This window comes from Myotis daubentonii, chromosome 1 (genome assembly GCF_963259705.1).
Source record: "Myotis daubentonii chromosome 1, mMyoDau2.1, whole genome shotgun sequence".
NCBI classification, from domain to species: Eukaryota; Metazoa; Chordata; class Mammalia; order Chiroptera; family Vespertilionidae; genus Myotis; species Myotis daubentonii.
This window is the reverse complement of record NC_081840.1, coordinates 53,560,304-53,576,324: the sequence shown is the minus strand read 5'-3', so window position 1 is coordinate 53,576,324 and position 16,021 is coordinate 53,560,304. Positions and strand designations below refer to the sequence as shown.

General features: G+C 39.3%; 1 protein-coding gene across 1 annotated transcript in view; it reads left to right on the top strand.

The window, feature by feature from the left end:
* Positions 1 to 16,021, top strand: part of TEX9 (testis expressed 9) — a 49,242-nt gene that overhangs the window by 22,092 nt on the left and 11,129 nt on the right. Inside the window, exons 7-9 of the mRNA XM_059670271.1 lie at positions 4,626 to 4,804; positions 6,811 to 6,893; positions 7,283 to 7,456. Of these exons, the coding sequence (XP_059526254.1) occupies positions 4,626 to 4,804; positions 6,811 to 6,893; positions 7,283 to 7,456 (436 nt within the window). The remainder of the gene's footprint in view (positions 1 to 4,625; positions 4,805 to 6,810; positions 6,894 to 7,282; positions 7,457 to 16,021) is intronic.

The window sequence follows — 16,021 nt, the reverse complement described above, 5'->3', positions numbered from 1 at the left end:
ATTTTCTATCAGAAATGTCTTGCAGCAGTTAATTTTGTATTTTCTTAGAACTATGACTAGAACCTAGATGTTATTTTCTGCCTATTTCTCTGAAGTAAACAAAATTGCATATACTTTTTGAGTATTTAATGGCACCATATCTTACTGTATTTGAGACATAGAATGATTTGACTTGCTCCAAGACTATAATATAACTAGAGGCCCGGTGCACAAAAATTTGTGCACTAGGGGGTGGGGAGGTCCCTCAGCCCAGTCTGTGCCCTCTCGCAGTCTGGGACCCCTCAGGGGATTACCACCTGCTGGCTTAGGCCTGCTCCCCGGGGGATTGGGCCTAAGATGGCAATCAGACATCCCTCTGGCAGCCCGGCAGCCCTCGGGGGATGTCCACTTGCCAGCGGGGAGCAGGCCTAAACTGCAGTCGGATATCCTTAGCGCTGCTGAGGAGGCAGGAGAGGCTCCCACCACCACCGCTGTACTGGCAGCAGTCAGCCTGGCTTGTGGCTGAGCAGAGCTCCTCCCATGTGAGAGCCCTTCTGACCACCAGAGGGCAGCTCCTGCATTGAGCGTCTGCCCCCTGGTGGTCAGTGTGTGTCATAGTAACCAGTCATTCCCAGTCTTTCTGCTGTTAGGGTCAGTTTGCATATTACCCTTTTACTATATAGGATAGAGGCCTGGTGCATGGGTGGGGGCCGGCTGGTTTGCCCTGAAGGGTGTCCCGGATCAGGGTGGGGGGTCCCGCTTGGGTGCCTGGCCAGCCTGGGTGAGGGAATGATGGCTGTTTGCAGCTGGTCACACCCCCTTCAGGATGGGGGTCCTCACTGGGGTGCCTGGCCAGTCTGGGTAAGGGGCTGAGGGCTGTTTTTAGGCTGGCAGGTGACTGAAGCTCCCAACCTCTCCTTTTTTTCTTTTTTTTTAATTCTGGGATTTATTTACCTTCTATAACTGTCACTGGAGCTGAGAGCCGGCTTTAGCTCTGAGGCCGGCTCCAGCTTGAGGCCTCGGCTGCTGAAAGCAGGTATCTGGGGTTTATTTGGCTTCTATAATTGAAACACTGTTGCAGCTCCAGCTCTGAGGCCTCGCTGGCTGAAAGCAGGTTTCTGGGTTTGTTTAGCTTCTATAATTGCAACATTGTTTCTTAGACTGGAGCTCAGAGCCAGCTACAGCAGACACGGAACCTTGGCTTCCTCCATCACTGGAGCAAGCAAGCCTCCTGCTCGCTCCAGCTCTGTGGCTGCCAGCTGCCATCTTGGTTGGGTTAATTTGCATATAGTTGCTCCGATTGGCTGGTGGGCGTGGCTTAAGGCATAGCGAAAGTATGGTCAATTTGAAAGTTTGTCTTTTAGGATTTACATTCTATTGTTTTTGATGAAAAATAATTCAAGACTGGTCTTAGTACTTTATGTATTAAAAATGGGGCCAATGAGGCTCTTTGGGTTGGAGACTTTCTAGAAAAGGAGGGTCATACCTCCTGTGGGTTGTACCAATCAGCTTCTTATTCACAGGGTTATTCAATTTATATGTCTACTAGAGGCCCAGTGCACGAAATTCGTGCACGGGGGGAGGGGGTGGGGAGGTCCCTCAGCCTGGCCTGCAACGACACCAGTGTCTCTCGCCTGGCTTCTGGCCCGAGGCCCCTCTTCTCCTTCTGTATGGCCAGGGCGGGGAAACTGGGCTTGCGTCACCGTGAGCCCAGCATCCCTTGCCCTGGCCTCTGGCCTGAGGCCCCTCTCCTCCTTCCGCGTGGCCGGGTCAGGGACCCTCCCCTCCCTCCATGTGGCCGAGACGCAGACGCTGGGCTCACATTGCTGGGGCAACACTGCTAGTGTCCCGCCCTGGACCACTATGGGTGCTGCCATCTTTGTTGCAGAGTGATGGTTAATTTGCATATTACTCTTTTTTTGTTTTAGTAAATAAAGTTTTATTTTTTTTAATGAAATCTTTATTGTTCAGATTATTACATTTGTTCCTCTTTTTTCCCCCCCATATCTCCCCTCCTCCCAGTTCCCGCCCCACCCTCCACCCTCACTCCCCACCCACTGTCCTCATCCATAGGTGCATGATTTTTGTCCAGTCTCTTCCCGCATCTCCCACACCCCTTTCCCCCCCAAGAATAGTCAGTCCATTCCCTTTCTATGTCCCTGATTCTATTATAATCACCAGTTCATTCTGTTCATCAGATTATTTATTCACTTGATTCTTAGATTCACTTGTTGATAGATGCATATTTGTTGTTCATAATTTGTATCTTTACCTTTTTCTTCCTCTTCCTCTTCTTAAAGGATACCTTTCAGCATTTCATATAATCCTGGTTTGGTGGTGATGAACTCCTTTAGCTTTTCCTTATCTGTGAAGCTCTTTATCTGACCTTCAATTCTGAATGATAGCTTTGCTGGATAAAGTAATCTTGGTTGTAGGTTCTTGGTATTCATCACTTTGAATATTTCTTGCCACTCCCTTCTGGCCTGCAAAGTTTCTGTTGAGAAATCAGCTGACAGTCGTATGGGTATTCCCTTGTAGGTAACTGGGTTTCTTTCTCTTGCTGCTTTTAAGATTCTCTCTTTGTCTTTTGCTCTTGGCATTTTAATCATGATGTGTCTTGGTGTGGTCCTCTTTGGATTTCTTTTGTTTGGGGTTCTCCGCGCTTCCTGGACCTGTAAGTCCATTTCTTTCACCAGGTGGGGGAAGTTTTCTGTCATTATTTCTTCAAATAGGTTTTCAATATCTTGCTCTCTCTCATCTTCTGGCACCCCTATAATTCTGATGTTGGTGCGCTTGAAGCTGTCCCAGAGGCTCCTTACACTATCCTCGCATTTTTGGATTCTTTTTTCATTTTGCTTTTCCGGGGGTGTTTTTTGCTTCCTCGCATTTCAAATCATTGACTTGATTCTTGCGCTCCTCTGGTCTGCTGTCGGGAGTCTGTATAATATTCGTTATTTCAGTCCGTGTATGCTTAATTTCTAGTTGGTTCCCCAATATAACATCGAGGGTCTCATTAGTTTTCTTGTAGATCTCATTAAGTTTATCAGCGGCTTCTAAACAGTTCTTGAGAGACCTTAAAAGTGTGGTTCTGAACTCTATATCTTCCATTGACAATTTTGTCCTGTTTCTTTGTCTCCGCATTTTGTTATGCTTCCTTGGTGCACCCCCTAGTGGTCTTTGTTCGCAGTCTTATAGTTAAACCTTGATTGTTGTAGCTAATACCAGGGAGGGTTTGACCTCCAGGCCAAGTGGCTATGAGAATCAGCTGTCAGCAGTGAGAGAACTTCTGTCCTCTAGGGAGGTGCTAATCTAGCCTTTGCCTGAGGCTATCTGGCAAAGGCCTCTGTGCAGGGCTTGGGCAGGGCGGGTCGCACAGGATCAACAGGGTGGGCCAGAGAGAGCAGTTATGGCTGCTCTCAGTCCTGTCCCCAAGGGCTCTGCCTCTCTGAGTCCCAGCACCTGCTGCAAAGCTCGGAGAGAAAGCTGCACTCGCTCTGACCGAAGCCAGACAGTCCCGCTTCTCCCGTTTGAGTCTGGGTCCCTAGAGACTCGCCTGTATCTGGAGCTCAGAGTCTGCGACTCCCTCCGGATTGAAAACGCCAACCGCGCACTCCGCCGCCAGCCCGCTCCGCGCACTCCGCACCTCAGAATTTGACTTCAGCACTGCACCTCCTCTGAGTGTCCATATGTGTTTCTCTTTCCTCCTAGTTGTAGGACTTCCACTCAGCCAGCGTTCCTGTGGTTCTGGGTGATGTCCGGTCCGTCTTTTAGTTTCACTTTTGAAGTAGTTGTTCAAAGCAGCAAACTCCGGCGTTAACCTATGCCGCCATCTTGGTTCTCCAGTCATATTACTCTTTTATTAGATAGGATTACTTACCTAAACTCCTAATTTGGGAAAAATGTTTGTTAATTTTTGTGTCTGTTAATTGGCTAAATAACCTTTTTGTTTTTTTCAATAAATAGAGAAAAAAATAGAGTGAAAGGATAGGAAGAAAAATCTAAAAATTGACTAATTGAAGAAGAGAGAATACATACTATATACTGGAAAGGTTATCTTATTTTTTAGACTTCATGTTTACTTTTATAAAGAAAAGGTTGCTTTTCAAAATAAAATTCAGAAGCTTTTGCTTTTGTATCAAAAGTAAATCCAACTTTTTGGTCGACTTTGATCCTGGTTACAATGTGTTTTTTTAGGTTGAAAAAAATGTTGAGTTTGAGCTAAGAAGTGTTTACTCTGTAATTCTTTCTCAAGAGATATTATTTTTTTAGTGTTTGCAGAATTATGGCTAGAGTGCTATTATTTGTACAGGTCTTCTCCAGCAGCATGTGAAATTAAAAGCCACAGGCTAGATTTGACCAAGGAGGCCAAGTTTAGTACTTTTATTTTTGATGTTCACTTGTTTGGAGGCAATGTTAAAATAAACAGGCCTCACAAAGCCTTTCTAGCTCTGTGGTTCTGTAATTCATAAAGATGGAAAGTCTACTAAGACACTTATAGTCGTTGAAAGTATCAACTATAGGTTTCATCATAAATTTAAATTTTATGATAATTTTGATATGCTTTGTTATTTGGATAAGTCATATTTAGGAGTCTTACATATATAGTATGTGTAATGTACATTTACATATGTAATTTTCTTTTTTAGTATAAAGTTGAAATACTCTGATGTACCAACTGCCAATGATGTTGCCATTCCAGAGGATTTCTCAGACTTTTCTCTTGCAAAAACAGTTAGCAAAATTGAAGGGCAACTGGAAGAGGAAGGCCTGCCTGATGATATGGATGACGATATTTTCTGTGGTGCTAGTGAAGACATTGGGACAGGTACGTTTTCTTTTACTTATATCACAGGTAATTAGAAAAAGATATTTAGGAACTTTTTTGCATTTTAAAATATATTGTGATGTATTTGTTTCAAAATCATCTAGTGCAGTGGTTCTCAACCTTCTGGCCCTTTAAATACAGTTCCTCATGTTGTGACCCGACCATAAAATTGTTTTCGTTGCTACTTCATAACTGTAATGTTGCTACTGTTATGAATCGTCATGTAAATATCTGATATGCAGGATGGTCTTAGGCGACCCCTGTGAAAGGGTCGTTCGACCGCCAAAAGGGTCGTGACCCACAGGTTGAGAACTGCTGATCTAGTGGGACATGATGGTGGAAGGAATGAGTGGGACTGTAACTGAAGTAATTGGTTATGAGTCAGTAATTATGAAAGTGGATCATGGGAAAGTAACTGCTTCATTGAACTAGTCTCTACTTTTATGGTGTTAGTTTCATTGACCACTCTTCAACTAAGGTTAAAATGTCCCAAAACTAATCCTTAAAACATTAAAATTTTTAAAAAGACCACACACATGATTCTTTGAATTTTTTCATTTACCATTATTATATTCTGCTTAGTGCATATTAAATTAACACATGCAAAAGAATAAATGAATTATAGATGTAGCATCAGGTAAAATGATCAAATGAGTTTTCTAACCAATATAATTTTCTTTCTTATAAACTCATTTTCGTCAGACCACTAGAAACATAAAAGTACTAAGTTTAGATCATCTGAAGACATTGTTAGTTACCAGTAATGCCTCTAAAATTATGTTGAGTTTGTGAGGTGTCACCAATGCTATTGTTAACAAAAAATAAGACGGTTCAGTGTATATGTACATAGTTAATGCTGAACTATAATTAATTGTGAGTTCAGACAAGCCACTTAGCCCCTCTATAATAGCAATACATTAGTTTCAAAATTTAGCAGTTTGTATTAGATGATTATAAACTTCATCTTTAAAATTATCTGATTCTGTGAAAATCACAATAATTATATGTATAATGATTGTTGTGCTGCATGCTAGTTAGTCGTAAGTGAGGAGAAATATATTTGTGCGTTTACTATATTTATTGACCTATCCAAGCTTTCAGGGGCTAGTTGTCAAGAAGGAAGTTAAACGAAGCAGGACGTTGCCTTGTGTCTCTCTTAAGATGCCTTCAAGGACACAATGGTCAGATGTTAGCTGTTCCTCAGCACACGGTGAACATGGCCCTGTTACAGTATTCCTCTTCCCTGATACCGGGAACCAGCACAAACTACTTTTTCTAATTGCTCAATTACCCCTCTGCATCTTTACCCCCTTTTTGAGAATTTTTGCCCTGCATGTCTCCCCTTTTATTCCAGATGATTGCCTGTGGTTACCTGGGGGAGGAAAAGATCAACAAGTAGTCTAGCAGCACAGATTGCTTTGTAAGACTAATAGTTGGAGTGGGATGGGGAGGTTAGTGCTGGGTACCTAAAGTGGGGGAGAGAAAGAGATAGTAGGAAAAGGTCATGCTCTCCCATTCTTCTTTCTTTTCCCCTAGAGACCAACTACTGCAAATGTCACACTTTTGAATTTATCATTCCCCTTCTATCCCTGTTAGCCTGAAGTTATATGAGAAGCTAGAAAGAGAGTTGAGGCTAGAGAGATCTAGGTGGGTTAGAACCTACTGCACCTCATCAGCTCCACTGGGGACCTTGATGAGAGCTTGGGAACAGAAAGTGTGTACGCAGACGTATGCCTGTGGTCCAGATTCTCAGGAGTGCTTTGGTTCCCCTCCGACCCCCCCCTTTTTTTACTTGGTTCCACTGTTGAAATGTGAGCATTTGTTTCTGTTGGGTGATTTGTTAATTTATCTTTAAATTAGGAGTATTTAGTCTTCCCAAACAGGGACCTCCTGTTAGATTCCCATCTTGAACGTGTTTGTTCTTTTATAATATAATGGTCTGTCTTATAAATGATGATGTTTTAGATTCAGTGAAAGGCAATAAATATAATTATTTAAATCCACAGAAGCACAGATCAGATTTCTGAAGGCCAAACTCCGTGTTATGCAGCAGGAATTGGATAATGTTGTATGTGAATGCAATAGAAAGGTTAGTTTTTAAAAGCTCTCAATGTATATGCTCTAATATTAAGACATTTTAGGAATAATTTAAATTATATTTTTAAATTAGCTTCATTGAGATATAATTCAGTTAAATTTTGAATTAAAAATTATATGTAAACACTGAACTCCATTCTAAGATGTGGAATTTTCAGAGCTAAATAATTTTAAATACTTGTTAGCAATTAGAATTCTTTATATTAGACTTACAAGTGTAAGCTATTAAGCACAAATAAAATATGTGACTTTCATTTTTTAAGATGAAAATCAAAGATCATATGAAGTTCCTTTTTTCTGCTTTATATTTTTAAATCATGTGCATTTTTATATACCAATCATGTGCATTTTTTAACATAATCTATAATTTCATAACTATAGGAGGATGAAATTCAGGATTTAAAGTCTCAAGTAAAAAATTTTGAGGAAGATTGTGTAAGACAGCAGCGAACAATTAATTTGCAACAGTCTCAAACAGAAAAATATAAAACTCTTTTCGAAGAAGCAAACAAAAAATGTGATGGATTACAGCAACAGTTGTCTTCAATAGAAAGGGTAATTATTTTGCTATTTTTCTTAACCTAAAACCAAAGATGCACTAAACCACTATAGTTGCACATTTGGATAGACACCACTATTGGTTGTTTAGTTATTTTGTTAGTGTTGACTAAAACCTCTTGTTCCTTATATAGGAGAGTATTTTTTAATAGATTTATTGAGATATAGTTCACATAGACTACATAGCACCCTTTTAAGTGTACAATTCAGTGGCTTTTAGTGTATTCACAGTTGTGCAACTACCACCACTATCAATTTTAGAACATTTCAGCACTGCAAAAGACACCCATACCCTTTAGCCAAGTACCCCATCCCGCTTCTTCTAAACCCTTCCAGCCCTAGGCAATTTCTAATCTTTTTGTCTCAATAGATTTGACTATTCTGGACATTTCATATATACAGCATCATACAATGTGTGGTATTTTGAGACTGACATCTTCAGCTTAACATGTTTTCAAGTTTTATCCACACTGTAGCACATATCATTACTTTAGTACTTTTCATGGAGTATGTAGTTGTAACACATTTATCTGTTTATCATTTGATAGACATTTGGTTTGTTTCCAATTTTTGTGAATCATGCTGCTATGAACATTGATGTACATACAGGTTTTTGTGTGGACATGCTTTCATTTCTCTTGGGTAAATACCTAGGAATGGAATTGCTGGGTCATAGGTTAACCCTTTATTTAACTTTTGAGGAACTGCCAGCTGTTTTCCAAACCAGCTATACAACTTTTACATTTCCACCAGCAGTGTATAAGGGTTCCAGTTTCTCTCTACATTCTCACCAACACGTTAGATTATCTTTTTCATTATAGCCATTCTATTGGTGTGCAGTGGTTATCTCATTGTAGTTTTGAGGTACATTTTCCTGATAACTCATGATTTTGAAGATATTTTATATGTTTATTGGACATTTGTATATCTTCTGAGGAAATATGTCTGTTCAGATCCTTATTGACCTAGGAGCCAGAGAAGCATAATTCTTTCTGGGTTATATGGAACTCAAGACTGAATCTTTCTTTGATAATTGCATTTATTTTATATATTTCTAGAAACAAAATATATTTTATTGATTTTTTACAGAGAGGAAGGGAGAGGGCTAGAGAGTTAGAAACATCGATGAGAGAGAAACATCCATCAGCTGCCTCCTGCACACCTCCTACTTGGGATGTGCCCGCAACCCAGGTACATGCCCTTGACCGGAATCGAAACTGGGACCTTTCAGTCCACAGGCCAACGCTCTATCCACTGAGCCAAACCGGTTAGGGTCTTTGCCCATTTTTAAAATTAGAATTTTAAAATTATTAAGTAGTAAGAGATAATTATATATTCTAGATACAGCCCCTCATCAGATATATGATTTGCAAATATTTCTCCCATTCATTGGGTTGTCTTTGCACTTTCTTTATGGTGTACTTTGAAGCACAAAAATTTTTAATTTTGAAATCCAATTTATTTAATATATCTTTGGTTGCTTGTGCTTTTGGTGTCATATCTGCAGGGAGAATATGTTTTAAATAAACTGTCCTACTTAAGAATTTTTATATTGCATACCATTGTGTTAACAAAATACACTATGCGGTATTATTTTGTAAGACTGAGTGACGATTAAATTTATGTAACATAGCATGTATTGAGATTTAAGTAGTAAGAAAATATGCATTCTTCATTATAATGTCATATTTCTCTTTAGTGTGTTCATATAAAAGTGCCTATTTTTAAACATTATGGCCTTGTATAATTAGCATTATCATCTGGTAATACATTTTTTAATATCAGATTTATTGGGATATAATTTATATACAATAAATCACCTCTTTTATTACACAGTTCTATGAGTTTTAACAAATGCACAGTCCTGAAACCACACCATAATTGAGATATAAAACATGCCCATCATCCCACAAAATTCCCTTGTGAATTTAGTCAAGTCCTTCCTCTCCTCCCAGCCTCAGGCAACACTCATTTCTTTTGGTTCTTATTTTTTGGCTCTTATGATAATGTCATAAATAGAACCACATAGTAGCCTTTTGAGTCTGGTGGGTTTTTGTTTTTTTTTCCACTTAGCATAAAGCATTTTAGACTCACCCATGTTATAGTAGTCCGCTCGTTTTTATTGCTGAATAGTGTAACATTACCAAATTTTGTCTTACCTACTCATCTAGAAATAAAAATTGATGTTAGTATTTAATACTCTAAGCCTGTGTTGTCCAGTACGGTAGCCACTCACTGTATATGTGACTAGTCCAAATTGTGACGTGCTGAAAGTTTAAAATAAATATCAGATTTTGAAGACTAAATATAAAAGAGAATAAAGAATGTGAAATCTCATTAATATTTTTATAATGGTTACAGGTTGAAATGATGATATTTAGGATGTATTGGGATAAGGGAAATAGTATTAAAATTAATTTTACTTATTAAAGTGGCTACTAGAAATTTTTTAATTAAATAGAAATATATTATATTACTGTTGGGCTAAGAAATCTGGACAAGTGGCCTAAGGAAAAAAAGCTGTTCTATCTGGGGAACAACAATTTTAATTTGTATGAACACTTTATCATTTGTCATTATGCAACCCAGCTCTGGTCATATCACTGTTCTAGTCTCGCATAATCTTAAAACTTTGTTTATATTTTTGATTCTTGTTCTTAAACATCATACTCCATCCTGTGCATTCTTTCTTCTTAATGTTTTTCATTCATTTCTTCAATTCCCATTGCCACTCACTACGTGGTTAAAGCTCCTATTATTTCTGATCCTCCTTACTGGTTATTTTATGTCCTTTCTCTTTTCCTTGTCCATTGTATCCTGTAGTATGCCAAGAGATTAACATTTCCAAAGGACTGCATTGACTGTAACACTACCTTTGTATGGGCAGAAAAGGATCTAACATATTTTGGGTGCTTTGTGCCAGGCAAAACATTTATAAAAAGGAAACTGAGTCTGAGAGGTTAAGGAGAATGCCCAAGGCCACATAGGAGTAAAAGAACAGGATTCAAACAGTATTTGTCTGACTACAAAATGGGTTTTTTTTCTACAAAGCACATAGACTTTTTCTGCAACTGCACCCTCCCTCTCCAAATTAAATGGACTTAAACACACAGTCGTTCCAAAATCTCCTTGCTGTTTAGAGTTAAATATTTGAAACTTTTGGTTCATAGTAACTAAGTAATTATGGTACATTGGCTACCTGAAGATTTTTATGGAAACTTTCATTTGCTCTAAATTCCCAGCTTGCATCCTTATTTACCTAGGAGCCAGAGAAGCATAACTCTTTCTGGGTTATATGGAACTAAAGACTGAATCTCTCTTTGATAATTGCATTTATTTTATATATTTCTAGAAACAAATCTCAATGTACAGTTCACAGAAATATAAAACAGAGCTTTAGTTTAATGAAGCTGCTTCTATAAACCGGCAAAAGCTAACTATTTAAACAGTTATGTATATTATTTTAGCTGCTGACACTAATAGATGAAGTCATTTTTAGAACATAAAAACAGCCCTAACCGGTTTGGCTCAGTGGATAGAGCATCAGCCTGTGGACGCCAGGGTCCCAGGTTCGATTCCGGTCAAGGGCAGGTATCTTGGTTGTGGGCACATACCCAGTAGGGAGTGTGCAGGAGGCAGCTGATCGAAGTTTCTCTCTCATTGATGTTTCTAACTCTCTACCTCTCTCCCTTCGTCTCTATAAAAAAAAAACCAATAAAATAAAAAACAAACAAAAAAGAAAGCATGTTATTTCAGCATCGATTTTGTTTTTCTGTGAATGATCTCTGCATTAAAATATGCTTGTTTTTTAAAAATATGCTTGTTTCAATTGTACAACTCATTGAGTCTTTACAAGCTAGTCCATCCTTGTAACTACCACCACAATCAAGATAAAGAAAATTTCCATCACCCCTTCCCCTAAATTTCTATTGTATCCCTTCCTCATCCATCTCTACTCTCTAACCATGGCTCCATGCAATCACTTAACTGCAATCCTTTACTACAGATTAGTTTTTCCTGTTCTAAAATTTCATATAGATGGAATCATAGGTATGTACCTTTTTTTGCATCTGGCTTCATTTGTTCAGCGTAATGTTTTTGAGATTCATCAATACTGTTGTGTGCTGTGTGGTTCATTCCCTTGTATTGCTGAGTAGTATTTATTTATGAATTTATTTTTGTTGATCTATTCACCAGTTGAAGGGCATTTGATTCGATTCCAGCTTTGGACCATTGGATATAGAGCCACTATGAATTTTCATGTACCAGTGTTTTGTGTAGACACACTTTGTGTGTATGTATAGACACATCCAGTATTATTCATGATGTTGAATAAATAACTAGGAGTAGAATTTCTGGGTATTATGGAAAGTGCATGTTTAATTTTTTAAAGAAACTGTCAAATTGTGTTCCACAGTGATTTTATTCCCACTAGCAATATGTGAGAGCTCCAGTTATCCTGTAGCATCAACACTTGATATTGTCAGTCTTTTTAATTTTAGCCATATTAGAGGGCAGAAGTAGTATCTTATTACAACTTTCATTTGTATTTTTTTTTAATTTCTTTATTGGTTAAGTTATTACATATGTGTCCTTATCCCCACATTACTCCCCATCCCCCCTCTCATGCCCTCACCCCCCTGTTGTCTGTGTCCATTGGTTAGGCCAGTATGCTTGCATATAAGTCCTTTGGTTGATCTCTCCCCCTTACCCCACCCTCCCCTACCTTCCCACTGAGGTTTGATGGTCTGATTGATGCTTCTCTGTCTCTGGATCTGTTTTTGTTCATCAGTTTATGTTGTTCATTATATTCCACAAATAAGTGAGATCATGTGATATTTATCTTTCTCTGACTGGCTTATTTCACTTAGCATAATGCTCTCCAATTCCATCCATGCTGTTGCAAATGATAAGAACTCCTTTTTTACAGCAGCTTATTATTCCATTGTGTAGATGTACCACAAATCCACTCATCTACTAATGGGCACTTAGGCTGTTTCCAAATCTTAGCTATGGTGAATTTTGCTACTATGAACATAGGGGTGCATATAGCCTTTCTAATTGGTGTTCCTAGTTTCTTGGGATATATTTCTAGAAGTGGGATCAACTGGGTCAAATGGGAGTTCCATTTTTAGTTTTTTGAGGAAACTCCGTACTGTTCTCCACAGTGACTGCACCAGTCTGCATTCCCACCAGCAGTGCACGAGTGTTCCCTTTTCTCCCCATCCTCTCCAGCACTTGTCGTTTGTTGATTTGTTGATGATAGCCATTCTGACAGGTGTGAGATGATACTTCATTGTTGTTTTGATTTGCATCTCTCGGATGATTAGTGACTTTGAGCATGTTTTCATATGTCTCTTGGCCTTCTGAATGTCCACTTTCGAAAGGAGTCTATTTAAGTCCTTTGCCCATTTTTTGATTGGATCGTTTATCTTCCTTTTGTTAAGATGTATGAGTTCCCTATAAATTTTGGAGATTAGGCCCTTATCAGATATGACATTGGCAAATATGTTCTCCATGCAGTGTGCTTTCTTGTTTTGTTGATGGTTTCTGTTGCTGTACAGAAGCTTTCTAGTTTGATGTAGTCCCATTTGTTTATTTTCTCCTTGGTTTCCATTGTCCTAGGAGCTGAATCAGTAAAGATATTGCTATGACATATGTTTGATATTTTGCTGCCTATGGATTCTTCTAAGATTTTTATCGTTTCCTGTCTTACGTTTAAGTTCTTTATCCATTTTGAGTTTATTTTTGTGTATGGTATAAGTTGGTGTTCTAGTTTAATTTTTTTTCATGTATATGACCAATTTTCCCAACACCATTTATTGAAGAGACTGTCTTGATTCCAATGTATGCTCTTGCCTCCTTTGTCAAATATCAATTGACTAGAGGCCCATTGCAGGAAGATTCCTGCAAGAATAGGGCTTCCTTGGGCCTATTCCTGCAAGAATAGGGCTTCCTGAGGCAGGAGCAAAGCAGAGAAGGAAGCGCAGGCTTCACTCCCTTCTCCGCTGCCTCGCTCCCTCCCTTCTCCCCTGCCTCGCTCACTCCCTTCTCCGCTCCCTCCTATCTCTGCTGCCTCACTCCCTTCCGTGTCTGCTGCCTCAGCCCCGCTCCCATCTCCATTCCCTTCTCCACCATTTTGCTCCCTTCTGCAGCGCTTGGCTTCCTTCTACACTGTCTTCAGTCTTCGCTCCGGGTCAGGTTGCACACGGGATGCCCGGATGGCGGCCGGGCGGGCCGGTGGATCGCTGCTGTCCCACCCGGTTGCCCCAGGTCGGGTTGCACACGGGAGGCCCAGATGGCGGCCGGGTGGGCTGGCGGATCAGTGCTGTCCCGCCCCGCCGCCCTGGGTCACAGATAGCAGGCCCAGATGGCAGCGGGGCAGGCGGCGGATGGCGCTGGCCTGCCCTGCCTGCAGTATGCAAATTTAACGGCCATCTTTGTTGGGTTAGTTTGCATACTCTTCTGATTGGCTGATGGGCATAGTGAAGGTATGGGCAATTAGCATCTTTGTCTTTTATTAGTGTAGATCGTAATGGCTTGGGTCAATTTCTGGGTTCTCTGTTCTGTTCCATTGGTCTATATGTCTGTTCTTGTGCCAGTGCCAGGCAGTTTTGAGAACAGTAGCTTTGTAATATAGGTTGATATCTGGTATTGTGACCCCTCCAACTTTGTTCTTCTTTCTCAAGATTGCTGCAAATATTCGGGGTCTTTTTTCATTCCATATGAATTTTTGGAGAGTTTGTTCTAGGTCTGTGAAATATACCATTAGTATTTTAATGGGGATTGCATTGAACCTATAGATTGCTTTGGGTAGTATGGACATTTTAATGATGTTGATTCTACCAATCCATGAACATGATATATTCTTCCATTTGTTAATTTCTTCTATCTCTTTTTTCAAGGTCCTGTAGTGTTCTGAGTACAGGTCTTTTACCTCCTTATTTAAGTTTATTCCTAGGTATCTTAATGTTTTTGTTGCAATGGTAAATGGGTTTTGTTTTGTTTTTGTTTGTTTGGTTGGTTTCTTTTTTTATCTTGAGTTTTAAGGGCCCCCACTTTTAATAACTTACCATTGTTTGATATATGTATCGGTACCTCAGCTATTTTTTGGTTTCACAAAATTTTTCTCTAGTGATATGAAAACTGCTTAATTTTTGTAACTGTATATTTGCTTTATATTGAGTAATTTCAGGATGCAAGCTCTCTCATAACAGTATTGGTATCCTGTCTGCATTTTGTAAAAAGTACTTGAAATGATTGAAAACAAATGTTTTCAAGTTTTTACTAAGGTTTTTCCTTTCTACAGTGGATTTACTTACATAGGAAAACTTTATTTCCTACTTCACTATTCTTCTGACTATCCGTTTTCTTTTTCACTTTTAAGAAAGGGAGTGGGCAGTATTGATTCAGGGTCAGGGAGCACATCGTGGTGAAGGATGGTTTTCACTTTTCTGTGAAGTAGGTTACAGAATCACCAAGAATTGTGGACTTTGTAGTTAACGAGAATCTTTGCCTTTTCTATGTGAACAGTGAGATAAATCAGGCTAGTTCTTAGTGTAAGCTACCACCAGAAAGCTGTGAAGAAGGCTGGTGATAGCAGATGGTATCCATACACAGTTTGATTTGTTTAGAAACCTACATAAAGAGCAGCATGTGTTTTGTTTTCCCTGTAATTACTTGGAGCCAGGGAGATCAGTTTTCAAATACAGCATAGTGATACAGCCAGGAGAAAAACTTACAAAAGAAGAAAACAGTTAACTGTATTTTTAACTCCCTCATTTCAGTTCCATAGTGAGTATGTTCTTTGTAAAAGGCTCTATACTAGGCATTGCAGGTGTATTTCAAAATAAAATCCATTCAATAAACATGTCATTAGTGCCTCTTGTATGCCACCAGAGTTCTGGGAATATAGAAATTAAGACAGTTCCCATCCTCAAGGAACTTACACTATAGTGGGGGAGCAAACAAAATGGATAGATTCAGTTTCACACAACAGGGACTATTGTGTATGTATATCAGGATGCTATTGAAGCTCTGAAGAAAGGGTACCTAGTCTAACCCGGGAGGACAGAGAGGAAAGGCTTCTGGGAAAGGTAAAACCATAGTGTATAGCCCTAGCTGTCTTAAAGGGTGAGTATGTGCTAGCCAGGTAAAAATGAAGAGTAGGAAGGGGTCAGGGCAGAAGGAAGAGCATGAGCAAAGGCTCAGAGGCAAGAAATATCATGGTGGTTGGGGAGATATCCAAGTACTGTTGATATAGCCAAAGTTAACACCTGTGGCAGGAAATGAGATTATGGTGCCAGATTATGGTGGAGTTGGGAGTTTATCCTATATGTTCATGTTTCTTTTTTGTGTGGCCTATAGATTCTCTGCAACAGCATCTCTTAGAATATTTGCAGAAATGCAGGTCTAAACCCACTCTGATATGTGGAAAATAACTCCTAAGAGCTGTTGTTTTTGCATAGAATTGGGATTTCCCTGTAAGGCTAATGTAGAATGCTCTGTATTTAACAATTACTTTTTAAAATGTTTGCCAGGTTTACACAAACAGTATTTATG